This window comes from Pelophylax lessonae (genome assembly GCF_965119305.1).
Source record: "Pelophylax lessonae genome assembly, chromosome: 11".
Taxonomy (NCBI): Eukaryota; Metazoa; Chordata; class Amphibia; order Anura; family Ranidae; genus Pelophylax; species Pelophylax lessonae.
Window position 1 is genome coordinate 32,547,755 of NC_138778.1, and position 22,898 is coordinate 32,570,652.

Below are 22,898 nucleotides of genomic sequence, written 5' to 3' on the forward strand. Positions count from 1 at the left end.
CTTAATATGTGTTATAACCAAACAATCCAAGAAAAACTCAAGATATACAGTATATAAGTGTAAACATCCAATTCTATGAAATTTTGGGGGATGCTGTATATCCCCAACTTTACCTGCTATGGGTATGGTTCAATTTCATAAATGAAAAACTGTTTAACAGTGCTGATAATACCTCCATAAACAAAGAAATCAAAATAGTATGAATATAAAATAGGTTCATAAAGTGTTGTATATCTTCTGTGCCCAGGTTAGTTTAAAAGTGCAATCCATGCAATAAAAAGGAGGAAGATACGAGGAACAGCTAAGAAACCATCTGACAGAAACCCCTAGGATTCTTACTACAGGCGATATTCTTTATGGGAGTCAGTGAGTGAGGGCACAAGAGGAAGGAAACCACAGCACCTTCACCATTGCATTACACGTTATTGCACTTTTAAACATACATTGGCACAGAAGATATACAGCACTTTATGAACCTATTTTATATTCATACTATTGTGATTTCTTTGTTTATGGAGGTATTATCAGCACTGTTAAACAGTTTTCATATATGAAATTGAACCATACCCATAGTAGGTAAAGTTGAGGATATACACCATCACCCAAAATTTCATAGAATTGGATGTTCACACTTATTTACACTATCTTGCATTTTTCTTGGATTGTTTGGTTATAACACATATTGAGTAAAGCACAGGCAGCGCTGGGATCTCACACTTCTAACAGAAAAATAAATCTTCATCTCGGAGTCTATTGAGGGACACCGGGAGTCCTCAATTTTTATTATACTGCCACCTACAGAGGGATTGGACACTGGCAGACAAAAGCTGTAGGCCATCCAAGGATAAATCTTCCCACTAGCAGCATGTCTAAATTTTGCAGCAAAGCTATACCAAGACCATAATCAAACACAGAGAGATGGAATCTGTGTTCCTCAATCGACTTTCGGAAAAGTGTCCTACTCCAAGGGAGTACAGAAATCCTATTTTCCTATTCTCATCCATTGAGGGACACAATAAGTCCTTAATATTTAGGACATCCAAAATCAGTCCAACTGAAGGGTGGGCAACACAGCAAACAAATGCTAAAAGGTCTGGGGACTGCCTGCACCCTAAAGAGCCTCCTGACATCCAAAGTTGGCATCATATGGGGCTGCAACATCCACCTGGCAGAATGTGTATACAGACAACAAGGGGGCAGCCTTAAAAATCCTGGAAAGAGTTACTTGATGCTTAAAACCACTTCTAGATCAAGCAAAGTGTGGAACCCAATCCTTGAAACCATATCCTTGGATGATGGTCTGCCTGAGCCACCTGAAGATGGTGTAAGGAAAACTCAGTGCACCCTTAGGAGGTCCACCTGGGATGAGAGAAAGGCAATCAGACTTTCTGAAGGAAGCAGCAGCTGAGAGATGGACTCTCACAGCTCGAACCGCATCCACATCCAACCAAAGGTGGTAATTTTTTTTTTGGTGAACTGGAGTCAGACAGATGGACAGAAGAATACAGTTCTAGAAGAAGAAGATTCTTGCAGGTTAAGGCCACCAGTTCAGACACTCGCCTCATAGGAGGGGAGGCTGCGAGAAATACTACCACCATGTGGGTGACAGCAGGTAGAGAAGAATGTCTTTAATGGGGTCAAATGTTTCTGTAGCAGAAAGAACCAGATTTAGATCCCATAGAGTCACAGGAAAAATGTTCCAAAGCCAGCTGCAGGAAGGAGAGGATTTGTCCCATGGAGAAACTGAGGCATGCTGGTAATAAGAAGTATACTGAGCTGGCCGACAGTTTGATCGTTTGTTTGCAGTACCTAATCCTCCTGTAGACAGTAGTATACCCTGAAGGTTCTAGACTTTCAGTGCCCTTCATTAGATGAGAAAGAAATACCTATTGATTATGCCAAAAATGCAGTGAGCTTGTAGAGGGTACTGTGCCGCTCTTTGTCCACAGAAGCACAGTTTCAGAAAGTTACATTGACCGATTAAAAGCTTTGGTGTAAAATAACTAAAAAAACTTAACAATTGGACAAAAATATGAAAAGTATAGTATTAATAAAACTGTATACCAAGCAAAAGCTTTCTATATCCTTCAAATAACCATTTAAAATTATTTAGGTATGTAAAATAATAATTATAATTCTTATCATCAAGACAAAGCCCATCTCCAGGCAAAATTTTCTGCTAAATTTGTTGTGGGCACCCAGGCTTTAAGACTGAAGCCCAAAAAAGGTTTAAGCAGACAAGCTTTTACTGGCAGCCAGCTGTGCATACAACAGCTGCCAAACAATAGATCCGGGCTATGCAAACTGTGGCCCTCCAGCTGTTGCAAAACTACAAATCCCATCATGCCTTAGCCTCTGGGTGTCATGCTTGTGGCTGTTAGAGTCTTTCTATGCCTCCTGGGACTTCTGTAACATCTGGAGGGCCATAGTTTGCATATCCCTGCAATAGAGCATAAAGAAAAAAGAAAAAAAAAAAAAAAAAAAAAACAAACAATGGTTGAACTTGCAAGTCCATACTTCAAGAGGCAAAAGCACTGTAGTGCTGACCCGTTTCAGGGAAAATAGTAGTGCCAATTTTTATTGGGCCGTCTGTTTTTAGCAGACAGGATCGGATGTCTGTTTTTAGCAGACAGGATCGGATCAGATGTCCGGATCTGATCAGATGACACATGTCCGTTGACATCCACCACTCCTTAGAGGGCAATGGATGGTCCGATCAGGTCTGCCTAAAAAAATTACAGGTGGACCCGATCGGTCCCGCCTGTGTGAAAGGGGATTTTACTCTGTCATGCCACATACTGTAATTGTGTGTGTGTACAATGAGCTGGGCATGCATTGCTCATTGTGCGCCTACAGAAAAAAAAAAGTGATCATAGTCAGGAAAAAATATTCATGACAGAGGAGATTTAGGCATTTTCTTGTGTCAAAAAAAAAAAAAGTCTACCTGCCAGCACTTTTTTTAAAAAATGACTTTACTTCCACTTGAAAAGTAAAACATTTAAGAAGAGTCTTCTACTTACTAAAAAACGCTTGTTCCCACAAAAACATTTTTAGAAGCTCCAATTTTTTTTTAAAACAAACTAGTTTAGTTCTGATCTCTTGCCTGTTTGTCAGGCAATAGGGTACACAAACAGATGGATAAATATGCTTGCAAACAGCATGAACTTAGATATTCAGAATGCTTGTTGGGATTGCATGTTGGGCAGCAGTCTGTTCCGGTTGAATAATAAGGAAACGCAATTTAGTTTAAAAACTTTTAACAAAAACTTTTACCCAGAAAGAGGTCCTGGTTTAGACATATTGCAAGATCAGAATCCCCAGCAACCAACAGATCCTGGCTCAAAAAACACCTCCACTTTATATCAAATGTATTTTACTATTAACCTCCCTGGCGGTCTGATTATGTCCAGATTTCTGTGCTAAAAGCGATATATTCTTTTGCATGAAAATCTCTTGTTTTACATTTTAAAACTCACCTTCCCCTGCGATCCCCCGCCATCCTCCCCCCGTCGTCCTGGGCCGATGCGGGCACCTGTCTTCCAGTTCCCTTTATTGCGAGCGTTGCGGAGCAGGGGGGTGGAAACGGCAGCAATTTAAAAAATGTAAATACACTAAATGACATGATATAAAGTTGTGATCCTAACGGTTTACACTGTATCATGCCATTTCACCACAGGATTACACCTGGTGACTTTTCCAGTGCCCTGCCTGTGCTTTTCCAGTTCTTTGTGCCTGGAAAATTGAGAACGACCATTGCATCCAAAAATCGTTCTTTTTGCGCAAAAGCGCTTTTAGACGAACTGGAAAACAGCGACAGTGAAACTGAGTTACTTGAAGAACTGAGTGATAGTGATTTGTGGGAAAATTCGTCATCAGGTACGGAAAGTGACGACAGCGACGATTCTGAGGTCTCTTTCTGGCACATCACTCTGTTGGAAATTCTGAAGAATCATGTGATATACTTCCCAAATTCCACAAGTGATGTGCCAGAAAGAGACATCAGAATCGTCGCTGTCGTCACTTTCCGTACCGGATGATGAATTTTCCCACGCATCGCTATCCCTCAGTCCTTCAAGTAACTCAGTTTCGCTGTCGCTGTTTTCCAGTTCGTCTAAAAGCGCTTTTGCGCAAAAAGAACGCTTTTTGGACGCCATGGTCTTTCTCAATTTTCCAGAAACAAAGAACTGGAAAAGCACAGGCAGGGCACTGGAAAAGTCACCAGGTGCAATCCTGTGGTGAAATGGCATGATACAGTATAACCCGTTAGGATCACAGCTTTGTATCATGTCATTTAGGGTTTTTACACTTTTGAACTTTTGGAAGGAAACCGAAAGGAAAGTGCCGGCAATTGGCCGTGCACAGAGCGGGGAGAGAGTGTGAGGATGCCGGGGAGGACGGCGGGGTATCGCAGGGAAGGTGAGTAACATTCTGGGGTAATCCCGAGTGTGGCTCGGGGTTACCGCTTTTGGTACTGAAAGTTAACCCCCGAGCCACACTCGGGAATACCCCCAGGGAGGTTAAATAAATTAGGCCCAATGGGGTTCAAGATAATTTGTTGAGATGAGTGTATGACAGAGGAACTTCACCTGATTTGTGACTAGGTCCAATAAATGTGTGCCTTCGTTCATTTTCAATAGGTGCTCCAAGTCTTTGTCCTCTAGCTGAAGGTTAAACATCTCTTTGCTTACCCGAACAAAGTCTAAAAAGAGTAAAATAAAATGGTAGTTATTAATTTAAGGTTCCAACTTCAAAAAGCCAGGAATATTAAAGCTGAACTTCAATTTTAAAAAAATGGGAATTTTTACTTGTAAGAACCTGTAATTTGTACCTGTAAATTCTAGATCTTGGAGCACGGTATTGATTGGACACTGGCAAAATCCTTGCTGGGAATATCCTCAGTGCACCCTCATATAACCCCACCAACTCCATGGTGTTTTGTAGCAATCAATAAGGAAAGACAGAAGGCAGAGAGGAGGGACCTATGTCCTGTACTGTACACTAGAAGAGGAGGATTAGGGCTGCTCTGTGCAAAACCATTGCATGGAGCAGGTAAGTATGACATGTTTGTTGTTAAATAAAAATCTAACATTTACAATTTCTTTAAGGGCTCTGTGCAGGGAAGATCCACATCTGAACCCAAAGAAGCTGGATGATTATAGACTGGAGGTAATTAAATGAAATACAATTAAATTATTATTATATTATAGTATTGTGCATTATATTAAAAATTATTATGCAAAAACAGTCTCAGCCTTTAGTACTACTTTATTATAAAAGATTTATATCCCCCTCTATTCTTCATATAGCTTTATGTCTGACTCCCAGTTAACCACTTAAGGACCGCCCCACGTACATTTACTGGGGCAGGGCGGCCCTTAAGCACAAATTCCCATACCCGTACGTGATTTTGTAAAAGGGCTCTAGGGGCGCGCACGCCGCCGGAGGCGGGCTCCCACTGTGAATGGACACAGCGGGAGCCAATCAGCAGGTCTGGCGGCCACAATGCCGCTGTCCACCCACGATCGTTCAGGAGAATGACTGAACGGCGGTCTGCCTGTCTGCCAAGTCCTGCACCACCCTGAAAAGACCCCGCAAGTGGTCTAAGGACAAACACAGGTTGGAAGGAAAGAACCACTCTGGAGGGTAAGATCAAAACTCGATCTTGTAGCTGGACCGAATCAACTCGTGGACCCACTTGTCTTGAATCAGGGAGGTCCACGGGTCTGGAAAGAAGCAAAGAAGCCTCCCCACCCCAGATACAGGTGAGGACGCCTCTTCAGGCAGGAGAGGTCTTGTCTGCAGGTCTGGAAGAACCAGCTTTCGGGTTACCAGACCAGGTCCTCTTGGAACCACCAGAAGAGGTCCTAAAAGACTTCGATCCCTTGTCTTGAGAACCTGAGGAACTAAAGGGCCGCTTATGAGCCGATAAAAAGGGCCCGCATCTGCGACGAGAGTCCTTGCCCTTGGCAGCCTGTGGAAGAACAGTACTCTTTTCCTCTGTAAGACCCTTAATGATGTCATCCAGGGAAGAGCCGAACAACCGATCCCCCGCAAAGGGAAGATCAGATAGGGCCTTCTTGGATGTCTGGTCCGCAGACCAGCATTTAAGCCATATCATGCGCCGTAGGGTCACCGCTGTCATGCACACCCTAGAGACTAAGGGAGCCCTCTCCAGAGAGGCATCGCAGATAAACTGCAGCCCCTGGACCAACTGGTCCCCCAGCTCTGCAAAAGCAGGAGGAAGCGGTTCCCCCTCCATGTCCTGGCGCAAAAGTTTTGCCCACTCCATCAGAGTCTGGGACACCAAGGTAATGGTAAATACCGGCCTAAGGATCGAACCGGCCATAGTAAACATGTGGCGGGTCAAAACCTCAGCTCTCCTGTCAAAGGGATCTTTAAAAGCCAGAGACTCCTCCACCGGAATTAAAGTGGATTTATTCAGCCTGAAGACTTGAGAATCCTCCACAGGTGGGACCGTCCACTTTTTTAGCAGGGAATCCTCAAAGGATACTGTCTAGCAAAACACTTAGGCACCGCCATATTGCGTTTTGGGTGACCCAACTGATTAGCGACAATTCTGTCAAAATAGTTGGAAAAGAGCGGAACCTTTAACACTTTGAAAGGATCTGCGGGTACCAAAAGAGACCGGCGCCTCCGATGCAGCGGCATCATCCAATTTTAATGTTTCACGATACAATCAGTGCATCCACCAGCACCTTCAACTATAGTGGGGGAGGAATCATCCTCACTATCAGAGCACTCAGGCTGTGAGGACACAGACCCAGCAGGGTGACTTGCGTCCGCAGCGGCCAGACCAGACTCTGAGGACCAAACAAAAAAAAAGGTGCAATGCACCTATCTCCTGCGCTCAGGGAAGTGACCTTCTGACCAGCTTCAGCCACACACATGCGGCTACCAGCGACTGTACACTTGGCTACTCCTAAATGCTTCAGCCTTGCAGCCCCTTTAAGACCAGGGTGATCTAAGATCACTGCAATAAAAAAACAAACACAAGGGCGCACCGGCCTAGTGCATCATCCCCCAAAAAAGGCTTTATTAAATACAGAAATAAAAATACTTAAAAATGAGTTCTTGGTAAGTGCACATCACAATATTGAGTTGCCATCAGCGTCAAAAACAGAAGATGTACCGTCCTCAGTAGCTTGAAATGGCTTACGCTTTTCGAGGCTTAGCCTCTTCCTCAGAGCCTACCCTCTGAGGAAGAGGCTAAGCCTCGAAACGCATAAGTCATTGCAAGCTACTGAGGACGGTACATCTTGCGTTTCTGGCGCTGACGACCACTTAGAATTGTGATATGCACTTACCAAAAACTCGTTTGTCAGAATCTGAGAAGACAGAGGAGGTAGGTGAAGGAGGGGGGGGACGCTTTTTGCTAGCCCGTTTGTGTAGGACCATATCAACTTTGGACACTAAGGACTCCAGGATGCAGTTAGTGCAGACAGGACAGCTGTGACAATTTTGGATATCATATTAACTTCTGTCTTGGTGACAATGGTGACCAGGATAAATGGTGTAAATTTCCCCAGAAGACAGCAATAAATATGTAGATAGGTTCTAACCCTGCCATATGTCATCCAAAACTAAAAAAAAAAAAAAAGTTTTGCCCAGAACAACATTTTTAGGGGAAATTGCACACATGTAAAAATGCGAGATTGGGCTGTATTAAAACTGTGCATATGCATACATGTTTGTGAAAATGATTCTAGCTTCTCTTGGGTTCTATCATACGCGTGTAAAATACTGTCCATCAACCCAGATTTTCTTTTTACTGATCTATACACAGTGCAAGTTTTGCGCCTTTGTGTACAGGCCCATAAGAAACAATAGGCTGGATTTAAAAAAAAAAAATGGTGTTTTTAAGTGTCTATGTGCAAGAGGCCTAAAACAGCTGTTTGGTACAACAAGAAAAAGAAACCACCAAACGATAATGTCATTATTATTCATAAATCACCTCCATACGACACTGTTCCACTGGCATCCATATGTATACGGGATCTTAATAAACGTTTCTGTTCTTCTGTTGGGCTTATGCCAAGAAAATGTAATGCCTGCGAAAACACACCAATAAAATGTTGTTTAATTTTGTCAACTCAGAACTGTGTCATGCCCATACAGATCCATGCAACAGGTTTGCTTTAACATCCGGGCACATATCTTGCCTTTGCTCCCCCTTGTTCTGTTCATAGCCACAGGAAGTGAAAATATTATCTGGTACTTTCAGGCATGGAGGCACATGCAACTTACTGCGCTGGTACTTAGCCACTGGCCTGGCAGGAAGAGTTTTCAGCTCTGTGTAAGCTCCAACTAGAGCTACTTCAAGCATGGTCTTTCCATTAAATATAAAATTAATACTGAAGCGATGTCCAAAAAAAGCAGACAGGGGGCAAAGCACTAGTCAACAGTATTGCTTGCGCTCATCCTGTAGCTGATCTTTCTTCATTACTGACTTGCCATATTCTGAATTGTGTCAATGTATGAAGGCGCCCATCCTGGTAGGGGCAGGGCTTTGCTTCCTCATGTCTGGGGCTCACAGTAGGAGGCAGCCATGCCTTTTGATTTCACATTGTAGATATACAGCTATGAGACTAAGCACAGGAGTACATAAAAGTGTCCAGGCAAACTCACATACCAGAAGTGCACTGTTATTTTATAGGAATTTCAGATAAAAGTGAACAATTGTAGATGTTTACTATATTTATGAGTTTAGCTGGGTACACAAAGCATTCAGACACAGTCAGCAGGTTTAGTTGTTGCTTGATCAGACATAAGAAGGGGACGAGAAGCAATTTTGACCATAGATCAGGGGTGTCAAAATCAATTTTATTGTGGCCACATCAGCATTACAGTTGCCCTCAAAGGGCTGGTTGTATCTGTAAAATTATATAAATTTATGCAGGGTGTTTCTTTTCTCAGAGAATAGGTGCAGGAACTCAACCACACACCGCTGCCGAACCGCATCGAACAGTGGGTATGGCCAAATTGTAATAACAGTAAAAGATCTTAAAGGGGCAGTAAAGACCAGGAGTGCATTATGTGCGGACTTCAGGGATACTCTACGTACAGGGTGTAGAGTTCAGGGGTGCACTATGTACAGAGTGCAGTTTCAGGGGCGCCTTATGCACAAGGTGCAGAGTTCAGGGGTGCGCTACGTACATAGTGCAGGGTTCAGGGGTGTGCTGTGTACATTCAGGGTTGAGGAGTGCCCTACATAAAGAGTGCAGGGTTTAGAGTCGTGCTTTACACAGTGTGCAGGGTTCAGCTATTTTTCACAGTCCGTCCATATCTCACTTCCTCGGCTCTGACCTCTGGACCACTCTCCCGCATCCCCACCTCTACACACACATTCCTCAATAGCCTTCATCTCTCCACCCCCCCCCCCCCCTTCACATAGCCTTCATCTCTCCAACCCCCCCTTTCACATATCGCCTACTAGGCCCACCTCTTGTACCTCCCGCCTTTCTCTAACTTATAAGGAGATCATTGGTCAGCATCTGTGCACCCAGCCACAGATGGGCATCACAGTGCAGTTTAACATGTGATTCCCCATCCCAAATTGCCCCTGCATCTCCCGTATCCCTGCTGTAAGTGAAGGGAAGATGGGACTCTGTGAGAGCCGCTGAGAGGAAAGCTGTCCTTGTAAACACAGAAGTCCCTACTGTTTAAAGAAGATAGGTGTCTATTGCTGCCAAGTCCCACCCCCACAGATTCCCAAAGTTTTGTTCTTGTGATGGGTAACCTCAACACGAAATAGGAATGTGCAGTAGGGAAGAAGAGTCTTTTTCGGCTCAATTCACATCTATGCAGTTTGCGATTGGTGCCTTCTACAGTGCATTTTGCTGTGTGTTTTGCGTTTTCGCGATTCTACTGTGATTTGCCACAGTTTACGTTTTTTATGCTTATTTTTTTTGGCCAATTAATTGTTGGTCAGATCAAAAGATTCAAATTGCAGCAAAACCGTGGCAAAAACCCAATACATGCTTTTCTGCGGCTTCTACATTGAAGTCTTTGGAACAAAAAAACAAAAAAAGCACCGTTTTGCATTTAAAAAAGTCCCTGACCCTTTCCAAAAGCGCAGTGGATGAAAAAAGCAATGATGTAACTGTGTCCCATAGGAAACGATATTTAAGTGATACTAAAATCTCTTTTTATTTTTTATTTTATTTAACAATAACAAACATGTTATACTTACCTGCCCTGTACAGTGGTTTTGCACAGAGCAACCCGAATCTTCCTCTTATCGAGGTCCCTGGCTGCCGTTCCTGGTCCCTCCCTCCAGCTGAGTGCCCCCACAGCAAGCAGCTTGCTATGGGAGCACCCAAGTCAAGCCGCAGCTCCGTGTGTCCATTCAGACATAAAGCCGCAGTTCGGTCCCAACCGCTCTCTCTCTCCTCATTGGCTTACTAATGTTAATTGACAGCAGCGGGAGCCAATGGCGCCTGCTGTGGGTCTCAGCCAATCAGGGGGGAGAATCCCGGACAGCCGAGTCTCTTGTGCAGCATCGTTGGATCAAGATGGGGCTCAGGTAAGTATTAGGGGAGCTGCTGCACACAGAAGCTTTTTTATCTAATTGCATAGAATGCATTAAGATTAGGGGTGCACCGATCCGACTTTTCTAGTCCCGATACCTATGCCTGGCTTTGTGTATCTGTCGATACCGATCCGGTACTAATGTTTTGTTATAACAATTGTGCATTCAAAATCTAAAATAATATGTAATCAAAGTCAAACTAAATAAAATAATAAATAAAAAATAAAATGTAGCCACAAGAAAAAAAAAAACAGTTTATTGCTTGAACATACAATAGTAATCAAACAGTAACCGTATTGAACTTTGCTGTAATACCACCTCCCCTCCGGATCAGCCCGTGGATCTGTTAATTTTACCGATCCCATATCCAGCTATTTTGCCAGTATCGAGGCCGATATCCGATCCCAATATCGGATCGGTGCATCCCTAATAAAGATAAAGAAATCTTCTGCCTTAACAACCACTTTAAATGGACTGTAATGTGAAAAAGCACCAAAAAAAAAAAAAAAAAAAGCAAGCATAAATGTGAACCTCGCCTTGACAATAATGGTGTGCAGAAAAGAAGAGGGTGTGTTTCTGAACCATAAGAAACTAATTTTACTCATGCCAGCTATGACACTGAACATAAGTTCACAAGCTCTTCTGCTAAAGAGTGGGAAATATTGTTTTGGTACAAACTAGGCAGCTGAAAAAGAAACCTACACTGAAGACATATAAACTCTGCTATTGCTAATCTTCTTGCAATTCTAGTCTCCTGGCTGTCATGGTGATCCAATGGCTTCAGTCACTGACTCATAACAAATATGCAAATCAGGAGATCCATATTAATGACCCAAAAAGTGAAGCCAGGAACAGCCAGGTAGCCAGCACTTTCTTTAGGAGGTCAGCAATGGGATATTTCGGTCAGTACAGGTTTCCTTCACTACCAACCAAGTATAAATTAAAAGCCAAGGAAAATCTGAGTATTGTTACTGACAATTTAAGCTCTTCTGTGGGTACAAAGCTGTTAAATGGAATATAACTGCCACTGAGTGTAGATAGTGTAATGTAAAAAAAAATTATTCAAAACCACATCATCATATTAGTATCTTACCATTTCCAGAGTTTCCACTTTCAGCTGGACATCAGGGGTGAGAGGAATCAACCTTTCCCGGCTGGGTCCCTGATGAGGAACTGTAAACAACAAACACCAGGGTGTGAGTTAATTACAGAGGCTAATGGTAATTTAGTGCAGCTTGACTTTTCCTATTTTGCTCAACAGCTAATCATCTGATTGGAAGAGTCAATCAGCGGTTTTATGACTGCGGCTTCTAAAGGTCATCACAGGAATAGAATATATAGGAGGCGGCCACGGATAACGTGATTATGTGCTCTATATGAGGTTTAATTTATAACTGCAACGTGTGAGAGCTAAAACCCATCTCCAGCTGCCCACTCTGCCACATTTTGAAAAAATAAAGGTATACATACATTCCCCAATCACCTCCCCCAACGGTCTCATTGCGATTACCGCGACGTCGCAGGTGCTTTCTCTACAGAGCGGGACAGTCCTTTGCTCACATAATGACATCCAAGTGTCAAAGTGCACAGGCCTGCGGGATGAAGCAATCCCAGGGGGTGAGACCATGACAGCCTGGGCTTACAATAATTAAATATAATTATCTTGGGTGTTATTAAACCTAGAAGAGGAAATTATCCTGTTCCTTTAAAGCACGATATTGAGCATATTGTCCCATTCTATGCTGTAAATAACCTGGTTGATCCTGCCTGTTCCTGCATCCCCCTGTGTGCTGACCACGGTATTCACAGCTGCTGATCCATGATACCGTGGTCAGTTTATGAGCCCCAGTCATTCCCGCTGTCTCTCCTTTTCCCCCTCCCTCCCTGCCAGCTGTTGAGTCAGTGATGTGAGAGCCGATTTGCTCTCCACCCCTCCCCCTCCCCTCCCGCTGCTATCCCATGTAAAGTCAATGTGCATAATTACTAGAATCCCCTCTGTTCTAGCCAGCTATATTGCACAGTGTATGCGTATTGATATAATTTTTCAGCTCAATACCGGATTTCACAGCGTCGCTGTACGCTCTCCTCCCGCCTTATGTTAGAGGGGAATCTCAGCGCTTCCTAATATAGTTCTTTAAATCGGAGAAGGAGAGCTGCGGGAGGTCACATGAATGCACAGCGGCGCTGTGAAATAAGGTATTGAGCTGCATAATAAAAAATAAATAAAAAAAAAAAAAAAAAACACATACACTGTGTAATATAGCTGGCTATAACAGAAGGGATTCTAGTAATTATGCACAATGACTTTACAATCACTTTAAGGTGAGTAAAGCAGCAAAAATTTTTTTTTTTTAACAAATGTTGGACAAGGATTTTTTTTTTTTTTTTTTTATAACGTAATTCTGCTTTTACCACTTGAATCTCGACAGTGTTTTTTCTAGTGCGGTTTCAAAATGGCACCCAGATTACCGCAGGCCATCACTGGTACTTGTGCTGGAACCCCCAGAAATGACAAGTGGGGTCAAACGTTAAAGGATATGTTCACCTTTAACAAAATTAAATGCATATTTTTTTTCAGGTAAAAAAACATGCATTTTTTTAGGAGCCTGTAAAGCATTGCACACATGATCAGCAGATCACGAGTGCAATGCTAGGCTCCTACAGATTGTCAGCAGAGTTGTCTGCCCGTACCTCCGATACAGGCAGGCAGTTACTGAAGTCCAGGAAAATGAATGCACTAAGAGAGTGCTCACCATCACCCTCGAAGTTCACCAAGAACTACACGCTGTCTACCTCAATGGCTGGCGGTAGTTGTAGTTTATTTATTCACAGAATTCTGGGAATGAAGGACGCTGCCATGTGGGCAGAGCCCCACACAGCCAGGCTGTTTTTGAATTATGACAGCAGGTGTTGGGAGAAGATTCCCCACCCGCTGTCAAAACAGAGATCGGGTCAGGGTGGTGGCAGGTGATTTAGTAACATGTTACACCCTAAATATGGGTGTAACGTAACATTTTACTAAAAGTGAACCTACCCTTTAAGCACAGAGAAGCTGACCCATTCATTTCCTGGGCTTGCGGTCTTATTGCACAGTTTTTCTAAAAAAATGTAAAAATATTCCCTCCCAAAAAAAATCCCAAGATTACAACAATGACCTTAGGTGATCTGGATGACATCTGCATTTACTGCGCAAGTGTCAAATGCTCATGTAAGTGAACACAACATAGTTAAAATGTTTAGTAATGCTAATTTGTGCCCTCATCAACCCGACTTAACCCCTAACGCGCAGCTTCTGTAGCACATAAGTGGGAGCCTGTCTCTCTGGCTCCCAAACTGAAGCCTTCACTAACAATATCAATAAACCACAGCAGTACTGGAATACTCTCTGCGGTCAGCAGCGCTAGCTCTTACACAAAAAGTAAATATATGTGATATGTAAACACTCCAAACAATCACATAAATGCTTATAAATGTTAAATCAAAAACACTATATTAAATGCTACCACTTAAGTGCTAGTGCAAGGTATAAAGTATTGGTGCAGAAAAATAAATATTCCCCATAAACCCTATGTGCTCATAAATTGAAAAAAATATTGAAATATATAACGTCCAGCATTACTGCTCAAACACTTAACAGAAAATGGAGAACGCACCTACTCCTGCAGCACATTGCTTGCTGAAAACAGGCAAAAAGTGCTTAAACACAATAAAGAGTGCAGGGTTGAACTCAAAAAACCCCCAAATGGAAAAATGGATTCCATTTTCTGAAGACGTCACACCTTTTGACGAAACGCGTTCATTTGGAACGCACATCAATCACGTGACCGCAGAAGTAGCAGTTGGAAAGTACGCTGGTTGTCGGCGCAGCGTTCCTCTGCTTACACTTTCAGAACCCTTTCGGTGTCAGAGTCCACGGCTTTTTATGTAGTGCCATCTCCTCTGTACATTTAGGACTTTTACTGCCTGTACCAAAGTTTTTATGGGATCTTTTTTAATAAATCTTTTCCTTAATGGAATTCACTATGAGGATTTGGTCTTCCTTTCCCATTTACACCCACACTTGTTAGGCTATCTGGGGCACAAGGAGGAGCAGAGCGAAGGACGGATCCAGGTCTCACTGATATGATTGGTCGAGAAGACCACCTAAGCTTGGCTAATCCCCTTGTCATAAATAAAAGAGAGGATTCACGGTATCTGGTGAGTTTTCCTACATTCCTTGTGCACCCGTGGTGATCCTGGCTGCCACTTCCTGCATGATACAGGGTCCAGCATTTCTTCTGGGACCCACATCACCCTTTTCTTCATATTGAATCATTAAGTCTTGGACTATATGTTATTGGACATTTTCATCTAATATTTTCTCAATTTTATCTTGCAAGGGCTCTGTGGTTATTGCACATATTTATTGGCCCTAGTGGCATTTTTATTTTATTTATTTATCCCATCAGGGTGTATATAAACTTATTTATATGCACGAAGTGTCATTTATAGTATAGTTAATTTACAAATTGCCCAATGGTAATTTCACTTTATTCAATTTACCATAGTGTATATATATCAATTCATATGTATTGTGTGATATTTATAGTATAGATTTTGCACCTTTCCATCTATCTATTTGTGTGTGCACATAATACATCATCCACATTCTGGACAGTTTTTTTTTTTCCATTTGGGGGTTATTTGAGTTCAACCCTGCAATCATTATGTTTAAGCACTTTTTATCTATTTTCAGCAAGCGCTGTGCTGCAGGAGTAGGTGCGTTCACCTTCTTCCCATTTTCTGTATATATTTTTTGCCGTAGCAGGTGGGGGCAACAGTAGCTGCTTATATTTATATTTACACTTATTTTAGAATCACATTCTAATTATTTTTTATATAATCACAGATTTTATTTATTTTTAGTATTCTATATTTTTATTCGCTTCCTGGCACGGGTGATTATTTATCTTCTTTACATTACTTCAAACGCTTAACGCCTTGGATACAAAGGCTTATATAGGGGGACTTTTACAGGCTGAGAAGAAAAAAAAAACGCTCAACACCTGTAACATTTGTTAAAATATTCTGAGACTGAAGTGGTTGTAACCCCTTGCGTATACCCAGAGAAATGATACAATCCTCCTACATAAATTTAAACCCGTTTAAATGCAGTTTTCTCTTCTCTACATCTGTTCAAAGACCAGAACTTATATAGATTATGTTCACCAAGTATGGTGAACGACAGGGTAACGCCGCCAATTCCGACACCCTGCGCACAGAGGCGATAGCCACTAAAAAGGCCACCTTCTGGGACAGCGTAAGAAGGGGTATCTCCCGAATATTTTCAAAGGGAGGCTTCTGTAGAGCTGAAAGCACCAAATTAGGATCCCAAGGCGGCAAAGGAACCCACACTGGAGGAGCCAAATGTTGGACCCCCTGAAAAGTATGCACCAGGGAGTGTGTGGCGAAAGGTCGTTGGAAGAAGACCGCCAAAGCCGACATCTGGCCCTTGATGGTACTCAAGGCCAATTTTGTTCAACCCCCCGTTGAAGGAAGGTCAAGATCCAAGCCACTGAAAAGGAGCGAGGAAGAACCCCAAGAGACTCACACTACGCTATGTACGTCTTCAACGTACGATGGTAGATCTTCTTAGAGGTAGATTTCCTAGCTTTCAACAGTGTACAAATCACCGATTCAGATTACCCCTATCCTTCAGCACCTGGCGTTCAACAGCCAAGCCGGCAAAGCCAGTAACTGCAAAGCAGGATCTGTCTGTGGGACAGCAGATCCTCCCTGAGAGGAAGCTGTCAAAGAATGTTGGTGTCCAACCGCACCAGATCGGCGTACCAAGCCTGGCGAGGCCAGTCCAGAGTCACTAAGATGACCAGAATCCCTTCTGCTTCAATCCTGCAAAAAAGTCTTGGCAGAAGCTTGAGAGGAGGGATGGCGCAATTCAGATGATAATGACCCCACGGGGCCACCAGCGCATCTGTTGCGTCAGCCAGAGGATCCCTTGACTGAGCCACAAACCTCTGCACCTTTCTGTTGAGCCGAGGCACCAACAGATCCACCTCAGGGGTGCCCCACTGGAGACACAGCTGATGAAACACCTCCGGATGAAAGGACCACTCCCCGTGGTCCAACGCCTGCTGACTGAAGTAATCTGCCTGTCAATTTTCCACCCTGGGAATGTGTACAGCAGAGAGGGCTTGAACGAATTGTTCTGCCCACCTTAGAATGCGGGGTACCTCCAGAGCCACCAAGACACTTCTTGTGCCCCCTTGGTGATTGACCTAAGCCACGGCCATGGCATTGTTTGATTGAACGCGCACTGGACAACCCTGAAGACAATCCGTCCAATGAACCAGACAGTCCAAGACATTGATCAGGAGTCTGGACTCTTCCAGCGCCCAGATCCCCTAGGCAGACTGCTTGCCGAGGATGCCTCTCCATCTGGACAGGCTGGCATCCGTGGTCATCACTGTCCAATACAAGGGGAGGAAGGAATTTCCCAGGCGAAGCGCTGGAGAACAAAGCCACCATATCAGGGACTCCTTCGTGCCCCGGCTCAGCCGGATCAAATTGTCCAGAGACTGCGGAGTCTTGTCCCATTTGGTCATATGTAACTGTGCAAACGGAACCACCTTGAAGGTACACACCATCAGGCCCAGCACTCGCATGAAAGTACAAGGGATTACCATTTGTTGAACAGCAGGAGGCGAATTGCAGCCTGCAATTTCTGGAGTTTGTCCAGAGGAAGGAGCACTCTGGCTAAGGCCAAGTCCAGAGTCCGACCCAGATAGTCCAGCTTTGTGAATGGAACCAGAACAGACTTCTGAAAATTCAGAATTCAGCCAAATACCCTCAAGCTCATATGTTGATTTCCAGGTTTTCCACCAGAGCAGTAGGAGACTTCGCTCGCAGAAGGAGGTCGTCCAAGTAGCCCAGGTCCGTGATCCCTGCATGCTAGCACCTGGGCCAATACTTTTGTGAATACCCCAGGAGCAGAAGCGAGACCAAAGGGTAACGCCACAAACTGATAATGCTCCTCTCCCATGGCAAAGCAGATGAAGCTCTGGAGACAGACACATATTGGAATGTGAAGGTAAGCGTCCTTGATGTCGATAAAGGCAAGTAAAATCCCCCTGATGCAGGAGAGCCACCCCCGTGCAAACGGGCTGCATTTTGAACTTCTAACCCGCACAAAGCAGTTCAGCACCTTGTGGTCCAGAATTGGACGCACCTTGCTTTCCTTCCTGGGTACTGTCAACAGGTATGAGTAAGACCCTGGAAAAAGTTTCGAAGTCGGAATTTGGGACCATCACCCTTTAAAGTAAAAGGTTTTGCACTGCCCCAAAAAGAGCCAATAAGCAAACCGGGAAGGAAGAACCTTACCAGAGGGTAAGAATGAAACTCGATCTTGTAGCCAAACCAAATGACCTTGTGGACCACCTGACTTGTACCAGGGGAGTTCACGGGTCCGGGAACCAGCAAAGAAATCGCCTCACTCTAGATACAGGTCTGGCCTTGTCTGTGGGTCTGGAGAAGCCCGCTCTTGACTTGCAAGTTTTCTTGGATCCTTCAGAGGGGGCCAAAAAAGGCTCTGATCCCTTGGGTCTTTGCCCTTAGTAGCCTGCGTAAGAAATGTACTCTTCCTCACTGTGAGACCTTTAATGATGTCATCCAGGGTAGGACCAAACCGGCGATCTCCTTGAAAGGGAAGATCAGTCCAGGCCTTTTTAGAAGTTTGGTCCGCAGACCAGCATTTGAGCCAAAAGACACGCCGAAGGACCACTGCCGAAACATAGAGCCGAGCCACTAAGGGAGCCGCATCCAAAGATACATCACATATAAAATTTCAGCCTCTTGACCAGCTGGTCCGCCAGCTCAGCAAAGGCAGGGGGGAGCTACTCCCCCTCCAGGTCTCGGCGCAAAAGCCTAGCCCATTCAGTCAGAGTCTCCGACACCAGGCAATTGTGAATATCGGCCTCAGCCATGGTGTACATATTGCGGGCCACAGCCTCCGCCTTCCTGTCAGCCGGGTCCTTAAAGACCAGGGACTCTTCAACCGGAACCATGGTTGCCTTGTTCAATCTGGAAACCGGAGGGTCCACCACCGGTGGAACAGTCAACTTCTTAAGAAAGGACTCCTCATTGGAGTATCGCCTAGCAAAATCGCTTAGGGACCCCAAGGGGACGCTTTGGTCGTCCCCACTATTTAGTGACAATTCTGTAAAAAGTAGGAGGGGAAAGGGAACACCTTTTCCGTTCTGGATGACTTGTGAACGCCAAAGGGAACCTGCGCCGAAATTAAAGAATCCTCTTGACTATCTGGGGATTTAGGGCGCGTAGTCGCAGACCCAGCAGGGTGACCCACGTCTGCGGCGCCAAACCAGATTTAGGATCGGATGAGACAGATGAGGCAGGGGAAAGCAGAGGGTGCTTTTTGCCAGCTCATCGCCAAGAGCCACCTGGTTGCCAACCACAGAGCACCAATCGATCCTCAGTAGAGAGGGAGAGGACCCCACCAGACTCCCCACCACGCAGAAATCAGGCATTGCAGCTACCAAGAGAATCTGCACTGCAGGAACGGCGAAATTAAAAGTAACTGAAAAGATTCAGGAGTCAGCACCAGGGGATGAGGAGGGGCTCCCGCCGCAGAAAATCGCTGCCCAGAGGGCTCCACTGTCATGGCCGCAGCTAGTTTCAATGGCAAACCACCGAAAAATAGCCGCCGGACTACACAAACTTGCCCGCTGTGCATTAGGCACACAGGCTACAAGAAAATATGGTCCACAGGAACCATCAGAACGATGAGGGGGGTGCCTAGCAGGAAGGAGGCATACCCAGATTTCGGACCGTCCCATGGAGGGGCCCACGTCTGCCCCAAAACCCTCCAGGGGGAGGGGGGGGGGGCGACAGTCACTTACCATACCAGGAACCAGGTGGGCACCGCTCCAGACAGAACCTCCTCTCCATCGAAATGGGGGGGCTGTCGGCCAGGAGGAAATGCTGCGACTCGGGCCAAGACCGAGGCATTTAACTCGGAGGCCAGCCCCCGTCCAGTGGGGCTATGTCACGGCCGACCTAGCGCGGAGCTGAGGTCCGTGTGCGCTCGCTGGCCAGACTGGGGTGAAGACTGGATCTAGATAATCCAGCCCGTCGCCCAGTCAGCAGTTGATGGTATATTTCACAGGAGAAAAAAAATCTAAAGAAAAAATTACCAGGACCAGAGATCCCAGCAAGGAACTAGGTCCTTACTCATGACTAGGCAGAAAAAAAAAAAAAACTTAGTACCTATAGCAGAGAGAGGGAGTATACCCCCTGGGACTACCCATAGGCGTAGCCAGACTTTTTCTGCCCAGTGTCCTACTCCTGTAGGGGGCAGTATGGTTAAGAAGATCAGGAGCGGTGTCCGTCAATGAACGAAAGAGAAATGTTTTTTTTTTTCCCCCAGCATTTTACATGTTGCTGTAAATGGGCAAGCAGGTAAATACATAAACTGTTTTACCAGACAAGGAATATGCAATAATGTTCGGCCAGGTTTGTGATCCAGTCAACACAGGCCCTGACTTCAACTGCAGCAGCAATGATTGGGCAACAACACAACCCCAGCCTGATAATCAGGGGTCATCCCTCTGCTAATTGTGCTCTCTCCTCCAGTCAGCATGTCCACTAGAGTAGAAACATATATCATTTTGACCTAATACAAAACTACATTAATTGGCATTTTATTTTACATCAGCTTGGAGTTCCAAGAAAAAAATGGACATTAGCATAAAATATGCTTCCAAGAATTGTGATTTGCAGCGTCGAGCATTTAGGATCCCAAGTCATTTTCTGCTAGAGTCAGAGAAAAAGACTAGCACTGAAATAAAAAATTGAAAGTGATGGGGATGATCTTAATCCATTTTACACGGTCACAGGGTAACGATACTGCACTGAAGAGTTAGCCGCACTCCTATTACTGTGGAGACCTCATCTATTGCCAGCCAGGGCAGTCTACACCCACCTCTGCATCTGAGGACTGCTTATCTGTCCCTCTTACACTGACAAGGAGGGCTGGTAATTTCTCTTTCATTACTACACTTATCCTTTGAAGGGTCAATTGACCCAGGAATAATGTGCATTTTTTATGTCACATGGGGACTCCAGCAGCGATATCTCCACAACAATAGATCCCTGCTCGGATTCTGCTTGCTTATGATTTTTAGACATACTTGTTCACCAAATGGTGTTCTTATGTCTCCCATTTTTACTCAAATTAGCATGAAACTCATCAAAGGGTTGCAAAGGCTGGATAATGCATTTCCTGCATTAAGGTAAAAAATGTCCCTGTATCTCTAGCGACCCCTGCACCCCCCTTATTACTTACCTGAGCCCAATCTCGATCCAGCGCTGTGCCTGTCTGCAGCAGCTCTCTCTGTCCCCTCTGTTCAAAATTCAGCAATTGCTCAGCAATGTTGTGAGCAGAGATCAGGGGGTAGAACCAAGTTAGACGGTCTGTGTCTATGGACGAGGCAATGCGGCATGGGATCGAGCCCGCAGGTGGGCCCCCATAGGGAACCACCAAGTAAAGGAGGAACAGCAGGGAACCCAAGAAAAGGAGGTTTGAGGTCACTCTTCATAAAATCATTGCACAGAACAGGCAAATACAACATGTATGTTTTCTTGTTTTGTTAAAGCGTAACTCCACTTTTGTTGAGAAAAAAACATTTCCCTCTGGGTGATCTCTGTACATTGCAGGGATTTTAACAAACTTTGTTGCAGATTCCAATCTTTTGTTATTCTGAAGAAATCACTGTGCCCCTGTGAGCGTGGTTTCATAATTATCAACCAGCTGCTTCATCTGTAGGGCTCCAATGAGGAAAACTGCAGGGTCTGCATCTCTTTAGATGCATTTTCCTATTGGGAGTATCTCACCAAAAATGGCATTTATGTTGCAGGGGATGCCAAAAATCTTACTTGTGTTAGTGTAGACTTCTGGAAAAATCAGTGAGTCAATCACAAAAGCAGGAAATGACATATCTAGGGGGCCATTCTGTACACATTCTGTGTACGGAACACCTCCAAGTAGCAATATTGCATTGCATTTAACAGAAACTTACAGCTGAAGATTGTAAAGGAAAGGTAAATAAAATTCAATTACAATATGATTTGTGTCACATTTGATAAAGGTTTTATTATTTTCTTTTTATTTGCTATTTTTTTTTCTCATGAAAGTAGAGTACCCTTTAAGCATTTAAAGTAGTGATCCACCGATTATCGGCAAAGCCGATATATCGAGGGCTGATCTGCACTTTGCCCGATATATCGGAATCGGCCTTTTCATTTACCGATATTTCGGGAAAGTGCTTGTACCGGGGGTGATGCCTGCAGCTAGAGGCATCATCCCGGTACCGGTGTCCATAGCCGACGGTCGGCTGTCTTGAAATGACAACCGATGCGGCTGAGAAGCCGCTCGGCAGTCATTCCAAGGAGCGGGAGGGTACGTTCCCCCCCTCCCGCGGCTCGCCCGGGTCTCCTGCCCCACCGGGAGACCCGGGCATCCTACCTTCACCACCGCCGTCTGACCGTGTCTCCATCTGCACCGCCGCCATCTGACAGGGTCTCCATTTCTTTGAATTCGGTGCCGCCAAGTACCCGGAAGTGATGTCATGACATGACATCACTTCCGGGTACTGGCTGCGCTAAATTCAAAAACCTTCAGCATTCAAAACAGCCAAACTTGGCGTTTTGAATGCTTTTAAGTGCAGAGGAGGGGTTTGGGGTCTTTTAGATTTCAGATCCCTCCACCACAGTACCTGTAGACATTTAAAAAAATAAATATATATTTTTTCTTAATGTCCGAAAATATCGGCCAATAACGGCCGATACCGATATCCGAATATACCAAAATATCGGTATCGGTATCAGCGGTAAAAAAACAATATTGGTCGATCAATAATTTAAAGCTTTAAAATCACTTTAAAGCTGAAATCTTGGACAAACAGCTAAATATACAGATGAGACCTGCCAAAGGATTTGCATTTCTGTCCATCCAGTCCTGAGATTTACACATCTGACACACAGCACAGCTGGGTGGATGACAACACTGACCATTAAAAAGAAAAAAATACAGTGGTATGCTGTGTCCACCTCCAGCCTGCTGACTGGATAGTGAAAGAGCAGCATCAGACTGATGAGGTCATCCCTTTGCTCACTCGTATTAACATATTTTATGCAGCACATTTCATTGGCTCCCAGTCCTGCCCCTCTCTCTGCATCGTTCTATGGATACTTACACTGCTTGCATTAAAAAATAAATTTACTGAATTATTAAAGAATACAGAGCTGCATGCATTTGTATTTTTATATATGTCTGGAG

General features: G+C 44.4%; 1 protein-coding gene across 1 annotated transcript in view; it reads right to left on the reverse strand.

Annotated features, from left to right (window-relative positions):
* STXBP4 (syntaxin binding protein 4) overlaps positions 1–22,898 on the reverse strand; it is a gene marked incomplete at its 5' end in the record, with an annotated part of 193,418 nt that overhangs the window by 133,410 nt on the left and 37,110 nt on the right. Inside the window, 3 exons of the mRNA XM_082272758.1 lie at positions 4,587–4,699; positions 7,973–8,069; positions 11,643–11,722. Of these exons, the coding sequence (XP_082128884.1) occupies positions 4,587–4,699; positions 7,973–8,069; positions 11,643–11,722 (290 nt within the window). The remainder of the gene's footprint in view (positions 1–4,586; positions 4,700–7,972; positions 8,070–11,642; positions 11,723–22,898) is intronic.